The sequence below is a fragment of the Hylaeus anthracinus genome, unplaced genomic scaffold (assembly GCF_026225885.1).
Source record: "Hylaeus anthracinus isolate JK02 unplaced genomic scaffold, UHH_iyHylAnth1.0_haploid 15399, whole genome shotgun sequence".
NCBI classification, from domain to species: Eukaryota; Metazoa; Arthropoda; class Insecta; order Hymenoptera; family Colletidae; genus Hylaeus; species Hylaeus anthracinus.
In genome coordinates, this window is record NW_026534620.1 from 4589 (window position 1) to 20812 (window position 16224).

Here is a 16224-nt window from a genome sequence, read left to right on the forward strand (position 1 = left end):
CTTCGTGTCGTTCATCCCTTTCCCCCCGCGTCAATTTCAAAGAAAGATTCAACGAGAAGCCCCGCGAGTAATTAATCCCCTAATTGCTAACGGCCGGATCACACTGTCTCGACGCGCGAAACGCGTTTCTCTTCACCTTTGTTGGGCCCGCCATTCGTACACAGAGAAAAAACGGTATCATCGGGACGCCAGGCGTCGTCGTCGTGAGTTTGTCGATTCGATCGCGTCCGCCAGCCGATAATTCCTATCCGACGCTTCATCGTCGAGGATTTCGTCCCCAAGCTCGAGACACTCGGGCGTCGAAGATGAATGTTTTCAGCGCGCGGTCATCGGCTGTTTGTCGCTGGAGATCGACCGAATTACAAAATCGTCTCTAGGAAATGAACGACAAGTGAAATTCTGTTGTTCGGAGCGATCGACTGGCGTTTCAACCCTCTCGACGTACCGCAGAGAAACGAGAAAAGAAAAGAAATGCTAATTGCTGGCCAAAAGGAACCCTAACCCAGTCGAACCCCACCGTCGTCGATCTGACTTTTCTCTCGCGGTTTGTCGCGTTTCTCTTTTTTTTTTTTTTTCGGTCATCTTCGCGAAGTCACTTTACGAAGAAGCCGTCTCGCGTCCTCTTCGTCCCGTTCCTCGTCGCTGGAGCGTTCCTCGAGGCGTGTTCCCGGGTCTCGTAGCAGGTGATAATCGATCATCTTGCGACACCATCCACCTCTCGTTCCTGATTATCGTTCCGGCGCGAAATAAGACGGGTTCTTCGAATAAAGGACCATGAGTATCAGAAGGGCGAGGACGAACAGACGGCTGCCGTGACTCGAATACAGCGTCACGACGCCCGCCAACCACCATAGCGTCGGACAGCCACCCGGTGCCGAGCTGATCCCCCTCTGAATAGCAGCGGGATGTTCGCCTGCAGCAGACAATTTATTCGATTTCATTCCACTCATTTATCTCCCGGAATGGTCTCGATATTAAAGCGCCGTACAATTTTATTTTTAACAATTTTCAGGCAATTTTCGTGATTTTATTTTGTAGTCACAGTAATTGGCATAAAAATTTTAAATTTCGTATGTTTGGTTGTATATGTATACAGGGTATCCCAGAATTAGTGTAAGAACCGGAAATGGAGGGGGGGGGCGGGGTAGCTGGAACGATTCTGAAGCACAAATTCCTATAGGTAAATTTAATTTGGTGTCATTGTTTCCAACTCTTCAATACGGAATCACTTTCCTTTTAATTGTGTCACACATTGTTAAACACTCTGTGTAATGTATTTCTTTCGTGGCTGGGCCCGCATCTGAATTGAAAACAACGAGTCTTTTGAATTGTAAATTAATTCTACAGTAAATTAGTTCTCGCGTTTGTAATTACGACTGACACTGCACAAAGACATCTTTGAAACAAAGGAGTCTCTGTTACGAGCCAAATTGCGGTGTTTATAAAATAATTCTAACATCTTTGAAAGCGCAACAATTACCGGGCAAATATCGCGACGACATTTAACTATCCGTTTCTATTTGATGCAGGGGGGGTCTCTATTGCGTTTGTGCTTTGCGATTCGCCATGAATTTAAGTCGATGAACATTCAGTATTCAAATTCTTGGAAATGTACCTTTCAAGGGAAGACAAAAGAATAGAAATATTGGCTACGGTGAAGTTTAATATTTGCACGAATTTTGAAATATTCTCAATCATGTAATGCACTTAACAATTTTCTTTATTGGATGGTTCTGTATTTCCACGGATGGATTTACGAGCGCACGCGAATCGAGAACCAGAGTCAATTGCTGATATCCTTATTCTAGTAAAATATTATCTTTGGCGCAATACCGTATCCAAATACATTGATATTTTTCAGAGTAACTTCGTACTCACTATGAATGGTACACTCACAAGATGAGGTCACGACCCAGATAAGCTCCTTTTGAATGGAATTGATCTTAAAATGAGGCCGATGAGTGTGCGTAAAGTCTAGAGTATTAGCTGCTAATGTCCTATTAACGAAGAAAGTAGTTTTAAACGTCCTCATAAATAAAGGAGAATTCTTTCTTTCTTTGTTTTCGCATACCTTATATCACTTTTATACAGTCGTGTGCAATATTCTTATTTATTCACAGTCACGTACAATTAATGTTGCTGTAAGATTTGTTTCCTTAGTTCGATCAATGTTTAAATTGTTCCTTTCGAAGAATATTTTGACCGAAGGTTGCTCACTGATGCCAAAATGTCGAAGCAGTACCAGGGATTTTATGCTGCAAAAGGGATTCAATTTCGTTGCACGATTTTGCAAAGTTCTACGTAATATTCCAACGTTACGAAACGTTGAATTTGGAAACAGAAAATACTGTGTATCTACAATTCTTCGTAATATTTAAGATTTTATAGATTAAATAACGATATAAATAAATAAAAATACTACAAAGAATTGTACATGCGCTGTATTTTGAGCTCGGAAATTCAACGTTTCATCTCGTTGAAGCATTAAATAGAGCGTTGTACAATCACGCAAGGAAATTGCAATCCCTTTTGCGGCATTAAAACTCTGGCCATCTGAAAACCAGTGAACTTTCATGTGAAAGCTAAAAGGACTTAAAAATGTCCAGAGCCATTTGTGATAAATACGTCTGGCCAGTGGCGACCAGGGTATTGTAGAACTGGTTCATCCGAATCGTGCTCGTGTGGGTCGCGGACCTCCGTTCGGGAGTTAAAAATGAATCTTCGGCTCGAATTCACTTAAAAGAACGTTTCTCCCGTTTCGCGACACCGCTATGGTACTGCATATTTCTTCGCTGAAAGAGATTTATGTTAATGGAATGCGAAAACGCTTACCATTCAACACGTGAAGCTGCACGCTCGCGCTGTCCAAACTGCTCGGGCTGCAAGTGTAATTACCCGAATCCTCCGGCCTCGCGTTGCGGATCTCGAGACTGCTGATCGTGTCGTTATTGATCCTCTCCGTCTGGATGTCGATTTTGCCCAACTGATTGTCCAGGACGCGGTCGCCCTCGTGGTACCAGAAGACGTAGAACGGTCCCTCGAGGGACTGTTTGATCATGCACCGTATGGCCACTGTACTTCCGGTCTTCACGTACATGTCGCGATCGCCTATGATCTCGATCTTTGGCACTGAAAAAATCGATAAATAATATCTGTCTTCCGTACCACGGCTCGAGCTAGTGCTGGGCAAAAATTGATCCACGATCTACTGATTCTACGATTAATCGGTAATCGTGATTAATAATCGGTTGATAAACAGATAGGATTAACTTTGAAAGATTGCACATCGTGATCAACCATATTTTGATATGGGCATATTATTGCGTGTGTTGCGTATGTTTTTCATATTTTAGATAAAATAACACACATCGTGTGTTATGCACAGGGATATTCATAGTTCATAGCTCATACAAACTAAAAACATAGTTCATGATTATCGATTAACCCGACATTATGAAAGTAATAACAAAGCAATAACACAGGCCAACTTATTTTTTCCGAACGCGTGCACTGCGTTCAACCAATAACCAGCGAACATCGACGGAAACGATGTCATAAATTGCATCGAAAGGAAGAGTAATACGCGAGCATTTTTACGCTCGAGTAATTATACATCGCGCTGGCGGAACTTCGTCTGGGAAGTGCAGTGGAAGCTCGAAAAATAAAAGCTCGATGATTGCACGAGAACCTCGTTCGTTTAATTGTGTCGTGGGAGGGAAGAGGTATCATCGGCCTCTGGGAAGAATGCCTCTGAGGTGTACGTTCGATTCAAATGATACGGTACCATCGTGGTACATCTGTGGAGGTAAAAACCAATAAGAGGAACTTCATTTGCACAGTACGTCTCCCGTGTCTGTGGTCACTACTATCGTTGGCCTCTGAGAAGAATGCGTTTGAAGGGTACGCTAGACTTAAATGATACTGTTCGTGATATCGTAGTGCGCGTGCGAGTTAACCAAAGCAATCAGAAGGAATTTCGCCTACTCGGTAACTTTATCTGCAGTTGCTACTATTATTGGAAAGAATGCTTCTGAAGGAGATAATCGGTTCGAATTGATACTGTCCATAATACCGTAGTGCATCAGCGGAGGTAATCAAATTAATGAGAAAGAGCTTGCACATCCTCGCTGTCTGTATCGACGACTTCGATTGGTCTCTGGAGGGAATGGTTCTGAGGGCTTTATTCCGTTCGAGTGATTCTGTTTTCGAAGCATAATCATTTGAACCGAATGCAACCAGAAGTCACTTCTTTTATACACGGTAATATTCGATACACGGTTAATTAATATTCGATCGTTTACAAATTTCAATGTTAAATATTTCCAACCTCTTTTTCTATTTCTTACATTAAAAAATCTCGTTACATCGAGGGATCAAATGGGAAATCTTCAGCACATATTTAATTATGCATTCAATATTTCATTTTTTCTATCTTACAGTCTATTTATTTTCGTAATTTGCGTGCATGTTTTTTTGCATAATACAGAGCAATCTAAACCTATTATTAAATCTATTATTAAATGCTCGAGGCAAACAATAGTATAATTAACAATCATTTGAACCAAATGAACTTCCCATCGAAAATCCTCTCAGACCCCAACGATGGCTCACGGGTAGTAAATTCTGCGTAAATGGAGCCCACTTCTACCGGTTTGACTACCTCCGTTATTGCGGGAATATTTAGCCTCGTTACGCTAGAATTATCGAGATTCCACTGTGCTTCGCCGATCGATGACAGAGCACTTCTATAGCGTTATAAAAATAACGTGAACAAAGAAGTCGCGTTGTTGGCCTGCGTGGTGTAAAGAGTGTCAGCGCGATCTCACCGACGATGGTCAGCTTGATGATGTGACTCTTCTTCGGATCGGTCGAGATTTGGCACTCGTACTCGCCTTCGTCGCGTTCCTGGACGTACTTCACCTGGAGCGTCCAGCTGTCCACAGCGCCCACGAAAATCGCCTGGAACCTTTCGTCCGGGATAAACATGGTTCTATCTACGGAGAGGATATGCGAGTCCCTTCTTCTGACCCACGCCACCTTTCACGTTTCGGGAACAAACAAGACAAACGTCAGTCGTATTATCGGCAATTATCGGCAATTATCGTATCGGAAAGCTCGTTATATTAAGTTCGTTAGTAAAAAGTCAAAAGTGACAACTGCTCCTTGGTAATGAAGCGATGACTGAATTTTTTTACTGAATTTCTAAAAAGGAATATTTATTACACTTGTTTTTTGTTAGTCTTGGCATATCGGTAAATGCCTCAAGTTTCAAATTCGATACCGGTCTTTTAAATCGAATTGTACATTTGCAATTGGTTCGTTTTTAATATTTGGCTGTATGTATGTTCTTTTAAACGAATGTTAAAAAAATAAACTTCAGCCATCAAAATTGTTCAAATGATAATTTACATTGATATTTTGGTAAATTTACTTTGGAAAATCAGGCTTCTAAGGGTTCGATGTGTTTCTAAACCAGAAATGGGTCAATCGATACCTTGTCGAAAACAAACAGTACGCGCTAAGTTCCAAGTCTGGCTAGACAGGGGACCCTGTGAATGCTCTAATATAATCTAGAAATATGTATGCATGCAATATGATAAATCTTGTTAAATCTTGAATTTTGGATTTGATAAAAATTGATCGACGTTGTCCATATTCTATTTACTCATACTATAGCTGGATGCTGGAAAGATACTTGTCAGGTTGAGGCGAACGTGAACAATGTCGAGTAATTTTTGCTTTACTCGAAGGTCTTCAAAGGCTGACTGAAATGTCTGACCCAATACGGTTCGCAATTCCTTACAGAGATCAACTATTCGGCTTTGTACGAAATTACATTTCCCTTAAGGGTTAACGTCGGCTTCATGCTGGCAAAAAATCGATATTTCTCTCGCCGTATTATTTTGTCTTAAAACTTGACGTGAAAATTCTGTTCTAAAATATCAAAGAGAATCTCGAAATGGCGACGTGGATACATTTTTCGCGAAGCGTATTCAAGCGCTCCGAACAGCTTTCCTTAAACTTTAAACGAGTTTCGAAGGTTTCTCTAAATCGACGTTCTTTCAAACAACATTTCTTTATGAAAATTGGAAGTCGAGTTCAAAGTATGTAGTCTTAACGGATAAGCAGGTTAATTTTGAACGTGGGCCAGGTCCATTTTATGTTACTGCCCGATACCCTATGATTTCCATTTGAAGTCTAAAAATATTCGCGAGTAACAGTAGACTTATTTTATATTTTTTAAAGTCTTATTTCACGTAAATTTAATATTCAATAATAGTAATTATAGATATTCTGCATTCCCTACAAAAATTCCCAATTATTCCTACTTTGTACGATTTGAAAGTCTTCGATTAGTTTCTAACAAACCCTCCTGTCTCTCCATGAATCGAAACGATGCACCAGCTTGTATCTGCAACGCAAACGTTTCTTTCGACGTGCAACGGAATTCTTCCAGGAAACCGCAGCGGCGCGCGATCGCTGGAAATAAAAATAGAATCGAAAGAAAGGGGAACACCCGTGTCCGCGGTCGTATATTTTTCTCATCAGTTTCACCGAGAAAAGTCAATACGCGGCTTTTTTCTCGACCGGGAACCACGGACGGGGAGTATTAATCTCTTCTGCCATACGTCCAGTTCCATTGTTATATTTTTCGCGGAAGCGTGGCTGTTTCTTCGAGGGAAAGAAAGGCGAAATAAAGCGATAGAGACGTTTCCAGCGATGGGGCGAAATTCAGCTGCGTCTGGGCGGATTCTGGTGTGCGCCGTCCGATGAATACAGACAGGAACTGGAAGTCGAAAAAGCTGGGAAAAAGCTCGTGCCCGAGGGGGAAAAAGAAGGGACGAGCGAGAGGCCCCGTTCGACTTTCCGATCTCGGTCGATCAATCTTCTCTCCCTTGTCTACCGTTAATTTATCGTCCGTCGATCGGCTCCGCGAGCGTTCTTTCGTCGCTGCATGGGTCCGCAAGAAAGCATATTAGGAGTACATTCAATTTATTTGCGCGATAGGTATCGCGAACGCCACGGTCGGGTCGATTCATGCGCGACGGGAGGTGTTTCTACGTTGTAACGACGACTTATGGTCGAGTGGAAGTTGTAATCAACAAAGTAGAGTAAGTGCTTCTTTGCCTCGGGGGGTGGTCGCGTAATACGGGCAACACGGGAAACGCAGACTGGTAATTTCAGTCGAAAGAAAAATTTGTCTGTGCAACTCCGCTGACATCGGTACTAACGAACGCAATTTCAACGACGACTTCCCGGCTGCAATTATTATCGAAGAAACTCGAAGCTAAATGGTATCGGGTTTACTTAGCGCGGGCTTTATAAATAATACCCGACGAAATGAACCCGATATCGTTGAGTTTAGGGTTTCTCCTGTGTACAAAACCTTGAAATCGTGCGCCATTAGTCGCCTTAAGCTTATGACAATGAGTAATTACCGCTATGATGCTGTTCGTGCGTAATGAGGTACAGGGATGAGGATCGGTGATTACAACTGCTTGTTTTGCTCTACAAATGAAAGCTGTTTTGGATATGAAGGTAGTATAACTACGCTCCTAGACTAAACGATGGTAGACGTCGAGTAGTTATCGATTTAAATTATTTAGTCATAGTTTCTGTACTTAATTTCTCTGGAAAACACTTGTGTACCAAGTTTCATTCAAATTCAGTCATCTTTTCACATTTTGTGCCGATATATCAGATCCGCCATTTTGAATTTGTAAATTTTTAGTTTGGATTTGGAATCAGCGACCTCAAAAATACTCTTATACCAAGTTTCATCTAAATCGAATCGTTTTTCGTATTTTGGTCCGCAATATTGGATCCGCCATTTTGAATTTGTAAATATTGAGCTCAGATTTGAAATCAGCGACCCCAAAAACCCTTGCATACCAAATTTAATTCAAATCGATGGTCAAATGAATATAAATGTTTCTTTTTCGACGAACTTTGAGGGATTTTTCCAACCAGGAAATACTACAATGTTTACTATTATGTGACGGAATTTAGAGGGGTGGGGCGTCCAGCAAATACTACAATGTTTACTAGTATTTCTCGGAATTGCATCGGCCTTGCAAGGACGCTGTATATAGGTCAGTGGGTCTATCAGTCATTCATAATCGTCTATAAAATAGGAAATTTTGAGATGTTATAGCTCAGCGTGGAATCGTCCGATTCGATTCTAACAAAATCCAAATTGAAGAGCGAAATTTCCGCTATCTGACAAATACTTAAACAATTGTTTTTTTTTTTATTAGAACACCTGCTACATTCGTACAAAATGTGATGTGTAATAAAATACAATTAATTTCGTTCTTATTCAGCGACTTTCCTCGACTCGAATTTGAATTCAAATTAAATATCAATTCAAAAATGAATTCCGACAGATCCAGTTTCGTCACCGCTTTTGTGACTACCTTTACACCTACCAACAGGAAGTTTAACGAATGAAAACGTTTGAAGTGTGCTATCGCCAAGGTTCATGCAAATTGTGCTGCTATTTACATTTCCTTCTACAACTTCGTGGAAACAAGTTTTGTTTGAATGTCTTTCAGCGCGTTTAATTCTAGAGAAGCGTTGCATATACAACATGTTAAAAATGTGCATATTGTTATGGTTCTCTTGAGAAATGCAGCAAGCATATGTTATCATTTTTCCCAGAACTGTGGATAATAGAATTTATCACAGGACACGTAATATTTTCGACAAGCATATGTCGACGAATTAAACGTTTCCGAGATGTTCAATATTTAGTTCGCAAACCACTGTCTTCACGTTTGATTTTACGTGGACGTAGAGTGCTGGCATCTCGAGAATGTCGCATTTTCTATCAAAGGTTCTCACAAAGACCTACGTAAAGACTCGTAAAGGGACCCGATAAAAGCCTCAGGGGTCTTTGTACACTTCAACTCTATCTTTTATCAAATCAGAGTCTACGTTCCAAGGACGCAGGATTATAATTTCATGCGGGAATGCTGGGTGTTTTAAAGTCTTTGAAGAAACCTCATCAACACATTTTCCTAATTGTACTGATGAAAGGATCATCAAATGTTGTCACTCAATCAAATGTTTAGTCAATCAATCAATAGTCAATCAATCAAACATTTTTTACGATTGATACATTTTAGTAAATACACATCATAGGATAAATGTACGTTAAAATCTTTTTAACCCCTTCAGACCATGATATGTTATTTCTCATCCACTTAGTATGCATTCATTGGAAAAGAATTCTTTCCTTAAAAAAAAAAAAAAAAAAAACAAATCTAAAAGGGTTAGCCTATAATTATTACAAGATCATTTCGATTTTTGCAACAGGGAACCAGAATTGTTCCCCCGCCCCTCCTCCTTTCTTTTTCCCCTACCTATCTCAGCCAAGGTGCAATAAAGACCTCCAACAAAAATAAGACAAATAATTTGTCGCGTGTCGCGGTTGTCGAACGTAATTTGTACAACACGAAAAGGAAGCAGTCCGGGCGGCGTACACACGTTTACCCGTCGATGTAACACGCAGCTAAAGTTTGATCAGTTCAAGAACACCCCCTGCGATGTAATGTATTCGCACGTTTCCCGGAACGGAACACGGAAATGCAAAGAGAGAGCCCGCGGAGCGCGGCGCCCCGTGTTCCGCGAAATTGTCCGCAAAGAACAATCGCTTTCAATCGTGTTTCCGAGTGCGCCGGGCGAACAATGGCCGTTGACAGAAAGTCAGCGGTAAAAGTACGTTTAATTCCGCGCGCGATAAGTATCGGGGGTGCGAAGGGGTAGCGCGGGTGCGACGGGGGTTCGCGACCCTTAAGTACGCAACCGGACGATTATACAAGGGGTCGCGTGTCGCCAGACACTTAGTCCTGGCTCTCTTTCGACGTATGTACAACTTTCGTTGTTGTATACACAGAGGGGGCAGGTTAAAAGTTCGCTAACGAGCGATACGGAGCTGCGTACGAAAACTTTTACCGGCACCGTGCAACGTCCTCGGGTCGTTTTTCGAGTGGCGTCCTTAAACTGCGCCAATACGAGACCCGAACTCGCCAACCGTAGAGGATGGACTCGAAAGTTCCTGGGGAAGGACCGTCTCTCTATTCCTCTTTTTTACTACTCGTAAAGTTTACTGTGGACCTACAGCGATCGAATTATTGTGATCATTAGTAAACTATTAACTGTTGGAGGTTTGAGGGGGAATGAGATTGGAACCTTTTTTTATTATAGAAAGCATTGTTATTAAGCAATTTCGTCACATATTTTTACCTCATTCATCGTACTTTATTTTGACTTTTATTTTTTTTTATTTCGTAATTTTGGTTGATTACCATTTCGAACGATGAATGCGTTATAAACGAACCTCAGCAAGTATGGTTTTATGTATCTTTAACAAAAATATTTCGACTCTTTTGTGTAGACTCACCAAGCTGTACTGCAAAATGTGTTTTGAGAAAGTATTACGAACATACACGACTCTTGACTTATTAATCAAATCTTCCTTATGAAACCGTCTTAATTATGTACTACGATGCGTTATAAACATGAAAATCTTAAGTTAGGCTATGTATGCAGTCCTCTTAGTCAGAGATCAACGTAAACTCGTTATCTTTTGGGTTAGATGATAGTTCTCCTCATCCTAGTTTCGCGAAACGTAAAAATCCTACATTGTAGGCGAGGTGACTGTTCTTATTTTACTTCTGCGAAATTAGAGCAGGAAGAACTGTCATCCAACGTAAAAGATAGGGTTTTTACGTTGCACGAAAGTAGGGTAAGGAGACCTATCACCTAACTTGAGAGATGGGGTCTTTACGTTAGCCTTTAAGCAAGACAACTAATCCAATATAAGTTAAGCCTTCTATGTTTACGCTTCGTTATAATCCACAATTTATGCGGTTTCGTAAGAAAGATTGAATAATTAAGTCAAGAATTTCGTTATACATGGTAATTTTTATATTACTTTTCAGAATTCATTCTATATTATTATTCTCTCACTCGAAATTAAATTTTACTACACTTCCTACGTTTCATGTTATATTTTATTGTAATTATGATTATGGGATCGACGAACCAAATAGGAAACGAATAATAGGGTCGAAACGTTGATGTTAAATATAAATTAATTTATTTCGCTCGTTGGGCCTTAGACAGTCCGTCCAACAAAAATGTGACGGGCATAATTAAACGACTACTCGTTGCAACGATATAAATTGATTACAAAACTTAAGCTTATCACTCAGACTATTTCTAGCAGGCTTCGTAAAACCAGCCAACTCCAATTAGACTTATTCTATCTCACGAAACGCCAACGACTCGCGATAATCAACACTAATGCAGTAATGACTCGCGGCAATCAACGGCCATATCTACCTAAAGCTACATTACCTGAACATTTTCATTTCGACCAACACTATCTGCAGAAGACCGGAAACCAGAAATGCTTCAGATAACATAACGACTACCTTTACCAATACCCCCATGGCAACTCGAAAAGCCAATAATCAACTTCGAATTAGCAAACGTACATAAACCAAGAAGGAACAATTCAACCATTTCAGATTCGAGGAAATTGTCCACAAACAAAGAGGGCATAAGCACAATTTCACAGTGGCTCTATAAACAATGAGCAAGGTCGATGTACGGTCATGGCAAACAATCTAGAATTGATCTGCAAACTTCCCAAGGGATCATCAATATTTACATATGAAGCCTACGCGGTATTAGATGACCTACAATTGGTATTTTAGTCCTGTTATCAAGAGTAGTTATCGCTAATGCGAGTCATTAAGTAATGGAAAAGCTGATAGATTTCAGATAAACTGCAGAAGAAAATATTAATTATCAAGGGGACCAGAAAGTAATGTCGTTTCTTTTACATTAAATTCAAACACATAAGCTTACAATATGGTTTAGTTTTAAGCAATTATGTAACCGTCCCCGATCGATAAAAATCAATTGGTACACGATGAGGTGATAAATAGTAATCAACGACATTACTTTCTGGTCCCACTGATACTATTCTGCAGAATAAATGAAGGATGAATTGAGGAGGCACTAAAAACATCCCGTGTTAATTAACTACTTATTATTAAGATAGAATTGCTAGTCATTTATTTAACAATAGAAAGATTGCTAGACTTTAAGAAAATTGCAAAAGAAAACATCGAAAGATTCGTTTTCTTAACAACTAGTGAAAATTAGTTCTGTTTTCCATGAAAGATTTTTCAAGCATGGACAAAAACGGTCCAAGACATTCAATCCAAACTAACAATACTACGAGCAAAAAGAAACGCCCAATCCGACTTTGTCTGAATCCCACCCCACCCGGGAGTCGTTGGCAATGACAGAGCAGATGAAGCAGCGAAAAAGTCACCGCCTCTGAGGAAGCTTGTCTAGAAATGCTTCTTATCCGTAGCGAGGCAAAAATTCTAATTAAATGGAAAACTAAAGAAAAGTGGAATTCCGTCAAATTCCCTTCAGTCTCGTTAGATTGAAAATTATAATTACAATATCAAAGATAAGAAATGGATACACAAACCAAAGAAATGCTTACTTTTAACTAAATTCTTACTCGCACCTAAACAAACATGTTTTAAAGAAGACATACATTTATTTGAATTTGAATTCTTGTTTCGTTGATGTGACTTTATGGATGAAATAATTGATGAATTCGACTAGGTTTAAATTAAGAATTTTCGTGATGTTGAAGTTTTATATACGCCAAATTGTTGCAATTATATTGATTGAAATTCTCAGTTCTTATGAAAATTGATCGTATCATGATTTTTTGAGGGAAATATTTTTAGTGTTTAAAATTGGCTCAAAGCCAAGAGTCGGGCCACGATGAATAGAGCTTTTATTGACACAAATATAAGTTCTCATCAATCAAACAAAGGATTGTTTTTGCAACAAGTCACTCATTAATCTTCGAATCAATTTCGCGTTGCTACACGAACGAATAACATTGAGTGTTCCGCTCGAATAAAATTCCTGTCAGAGGAAGGAATTAAAGCGACCGAGATTCACCGAGCGCTTAGCTCAGTATCTCGAGATGCAGCTCCGTCATATTCCACGGTTTCTGAATGGGCGAAACTTTTCAAACAAGGCGAAGAGTCGTTAGAAGATGATCCCCGCAGCGGCAGACCAAACGAAGCCGCCGACCAAGAAATGGGTAAAGAAAGTTGAGGATCTCATTGAGGAAAATCTCGAAGAAACAATTGGCTGACATTCTTAGCGTCTTAGCGGCAAGTGTTCTCACAATACTACACGAAAGATTAACCACGAACAAGGTTAGTTCTCGATGGGTTCCAAAAATGCTTACGCGAGAAAACAAACTTTGGAACGAATAGCCGCCGGGGAGGAGAAGTTTCTCGATTTGTGTAAGACCGACTTGGATGGTACTTCTTGGCGCGCTGTGACCGCTGATGAGACCTGAATCCACCATTACGACCCAGAGACGAAACAACTAAGTGTGCGGTTGCTGCACCCGTGGAACTCGAGCACTGTTCGAATTCGTGGATCGATCGAGGCTCGACAAAATGATGCTCTACGGTTTTTATGACGATAACGATAAGAAGAAGAAGAAGAAGAAGAATGTGAATTTGTATCGCTACCATTTTGCGTAAAATTATGTTTTCAGAAATATGGCTCAATAGCACGTAGATTATTTAATATATTATTAAAAAATGGTTGACGTTTCGGTTGACATTGTCCTAGGGCTCGCAATAAATTATTTATCCATCTATTTAACTCGAACAGATTAGTCTTTTATAGATTCTCTACCACAGTTCATTCCAAATATAAAAATCTATTTCTTAGAACACTAATAACTGTGTGTTATTAGTAATATATTATTAAAAAATGGTTGACGCTTCGGTTGACATTGTCCTAGGGCTCGCAATAAATTATTTATCCATCTATTTAACTCGAACAGATTAGTCTTTTATAGATTCTCTACCACAGTTCATTCCAAATATAAAAATCTATTTCTTAGAACACTAATAACACACAATAATCAACGTTAATACGCCCCCACACAGCGTTAATGTTCCCAGGGGACATTGTCCTGTAGTCTGCAATAAATTACTTATCTATCTATCCATCTATTTCTCGGTGATCGTAAAATTCGCGGTGCTCGTATAATCCCGTTCTAACGGCCGCGAATCCGAACAGATTAGACTTTTATAGTTGGCGTAAATTTTCCGACTGAGAGATACCGTTTGCCCGTGTACCGGGTTATCGTCTATCAGCTATTTCGATTATTGTAATAGCGCGAATCGGAGGTTTCCACGGGCGCGAAATATCGACGGGACACGGAGGCGCGGTTATAGCGGAACTTTTCGATGGCGGATCAGCGAGTTCATGGAAACTCGACGAGTCGACGGGCGGCCGCGATAGTAATCGACGTCGGGTCAACAGAAAACTGGGTATTCGCGTGCAAATAAATCTGCTTTATCTGGACGCGGGCGACGGCGGTATCCGAGCGTGCTTTTTGCAAGGAACGGGGACGAGATAACGGACGCTCGAAGTTCGCGAATGTTTCATAATCGATCAGGAAATTAAGGAATCCGTAATTTGTCCGCGGGGGCACGTGCTTCCACGGGGCCGTGTGGTATCTTCATCTGTTCCGTCGCGCGGAGAGTTTCGGCCGAGATGTGCCCTTGCAGGGGACGGATCTGCTACGAAACTAATAAAGCTTTAATGTTAAGGGGACTCCAAGAGTTCCCTGTTTACTGAATTTTCAATCACAATTCAGAATTTAAGGGGATACTCTTTTCTCTTTAATCAGTTTCGAGGTTACGATTTTGTTTGCTGTCGACTTTCGAAATGTGATACACACAGAATTGGGAAAAAATGAAAATAAAAATTATTTTCAATTAAAGAAATTTTTTTTTTTTGGGGGGGGGGGGAGAAAGAGAAAACAATTAAAAGTGCCGAATTTGGACGAATTTAAGTTTTTTCCGAAAAGTTAAAAAAATGTTATGGAAGACGCATCAAATATTTTGTTTTGAATTTTTTTCATAAAGTTCATTCAAGAACGCACGTTTCGAACAAAAAAACGTCTACTGAGAACATTGGTGTGTTAGAGTTCTGAGAAGAATTGATTTAGTAACTATTGACGAATGTAGCGCGACATACACTCACTGACATGGACATTGGCTCCTGTCCAAAGAAAGGTTGCCGACCTCTGGTTTACGCCAACTGGTTTTTATTTTAAGGTTGCCTGAATTTTATCTTCGAGGAAACGCTCAATAGCTCCTGCGCCCATTACAGTACGTCATCGTTTCGACATACGGCGCTAGTTTCAATTTAAGCGTTCAATTTTAAATGATTAAACTAACAAGTGTAAGATAACAAAGTCTATCAATATTAAAAGTCACTTTTAAAACATTAACCCTTTCGCGTAAATAAAGCACCTAGAAATACACAGCCAAGTCAATCGATTCTTCACCCAAGTATAAATTAGCATAGGATAATCGAAGCATTTTCGAATCCGTGTTTGTGCGAACTCTTTTCTACGCTTTTCACTCCGTACAAGTTTCCACGTATGTCAGGAACTTCCAAAGAATTATAAATAACAGAGATTTACGAGAACTTTCGAAATTTTCTTTGAAAGCGTATCACTTACTCTTAAAGTTAGAGCGTCTTCAGGGAAAATTGGTGGACTTACCGATTTATTACCAAGCTGCCGCACTTTGCACGGCAAGTAGGCATGCCTTCCCAACTGGGCCGTGATGTTCTTGGGGTTGCTTGCGTCGAAGTACGGCCCTGTGTAAATCCCGTCGAACCTCTTCACCAACGAATGAGATCTTGTGCTCACCCCTGAAAGATTGGATCAATTTTTAGCCAACACGGTTTGCACTGATTTGAATTTCTAGAACCACGGTTCTCTCAAATGTAAATGAAAACGAAACTTTATTTATCTCTACGATAATGTAGATGATGTAGATATACGATAATGTATATCGTCAGATAATGTAGAAAGTGTAACCAATTAAAAGATATCTCGAACGAAGGCACTGGTTAACAATGGACCTCATCTGTTCTGTGCCGCGGTCTTCACATTATTATTCGATTAAATTCAAAATTATCGTTCGATGAAAATGCCCTTCGTTTCATGTTGTAGCTTACGAGAGATATCATAATGCCGATCGTCAAATGTTGCAGTAAAAATTGAAATCAACTAAGAGACATCTCGATTAATATGTCTGACTAATAATACGACTCGTTTGCTTCCCTTCATTA

At 40.1% G+C, this 16224-nt stretch overlaps 1 protein-coding gene across 1 annotated transcript; it reads right to left on the reverse strand.

The window, feature by feature from the left end:
* Positions 1-245: 245 nt before the first annotated feature.
* On the reverse strand, positions 246-15805 carry LOC128892718 (zwei Ig domain protein zig-8-like; the record flags this gene model as incomplete). The annotated part of the gene is made up of 4 exons (XM_054153265.1): positions 246-913; positions 2833-3129; positions 4827-5037; positions 15650-15805. Coding segments are annotated over 4 exons (849 nt in total), but the record flags the coding sequence as incomplete, so codon positions are not given.
* Between the last annotated feature and the right edge of the window lie 419 nt (positions 15806-16224).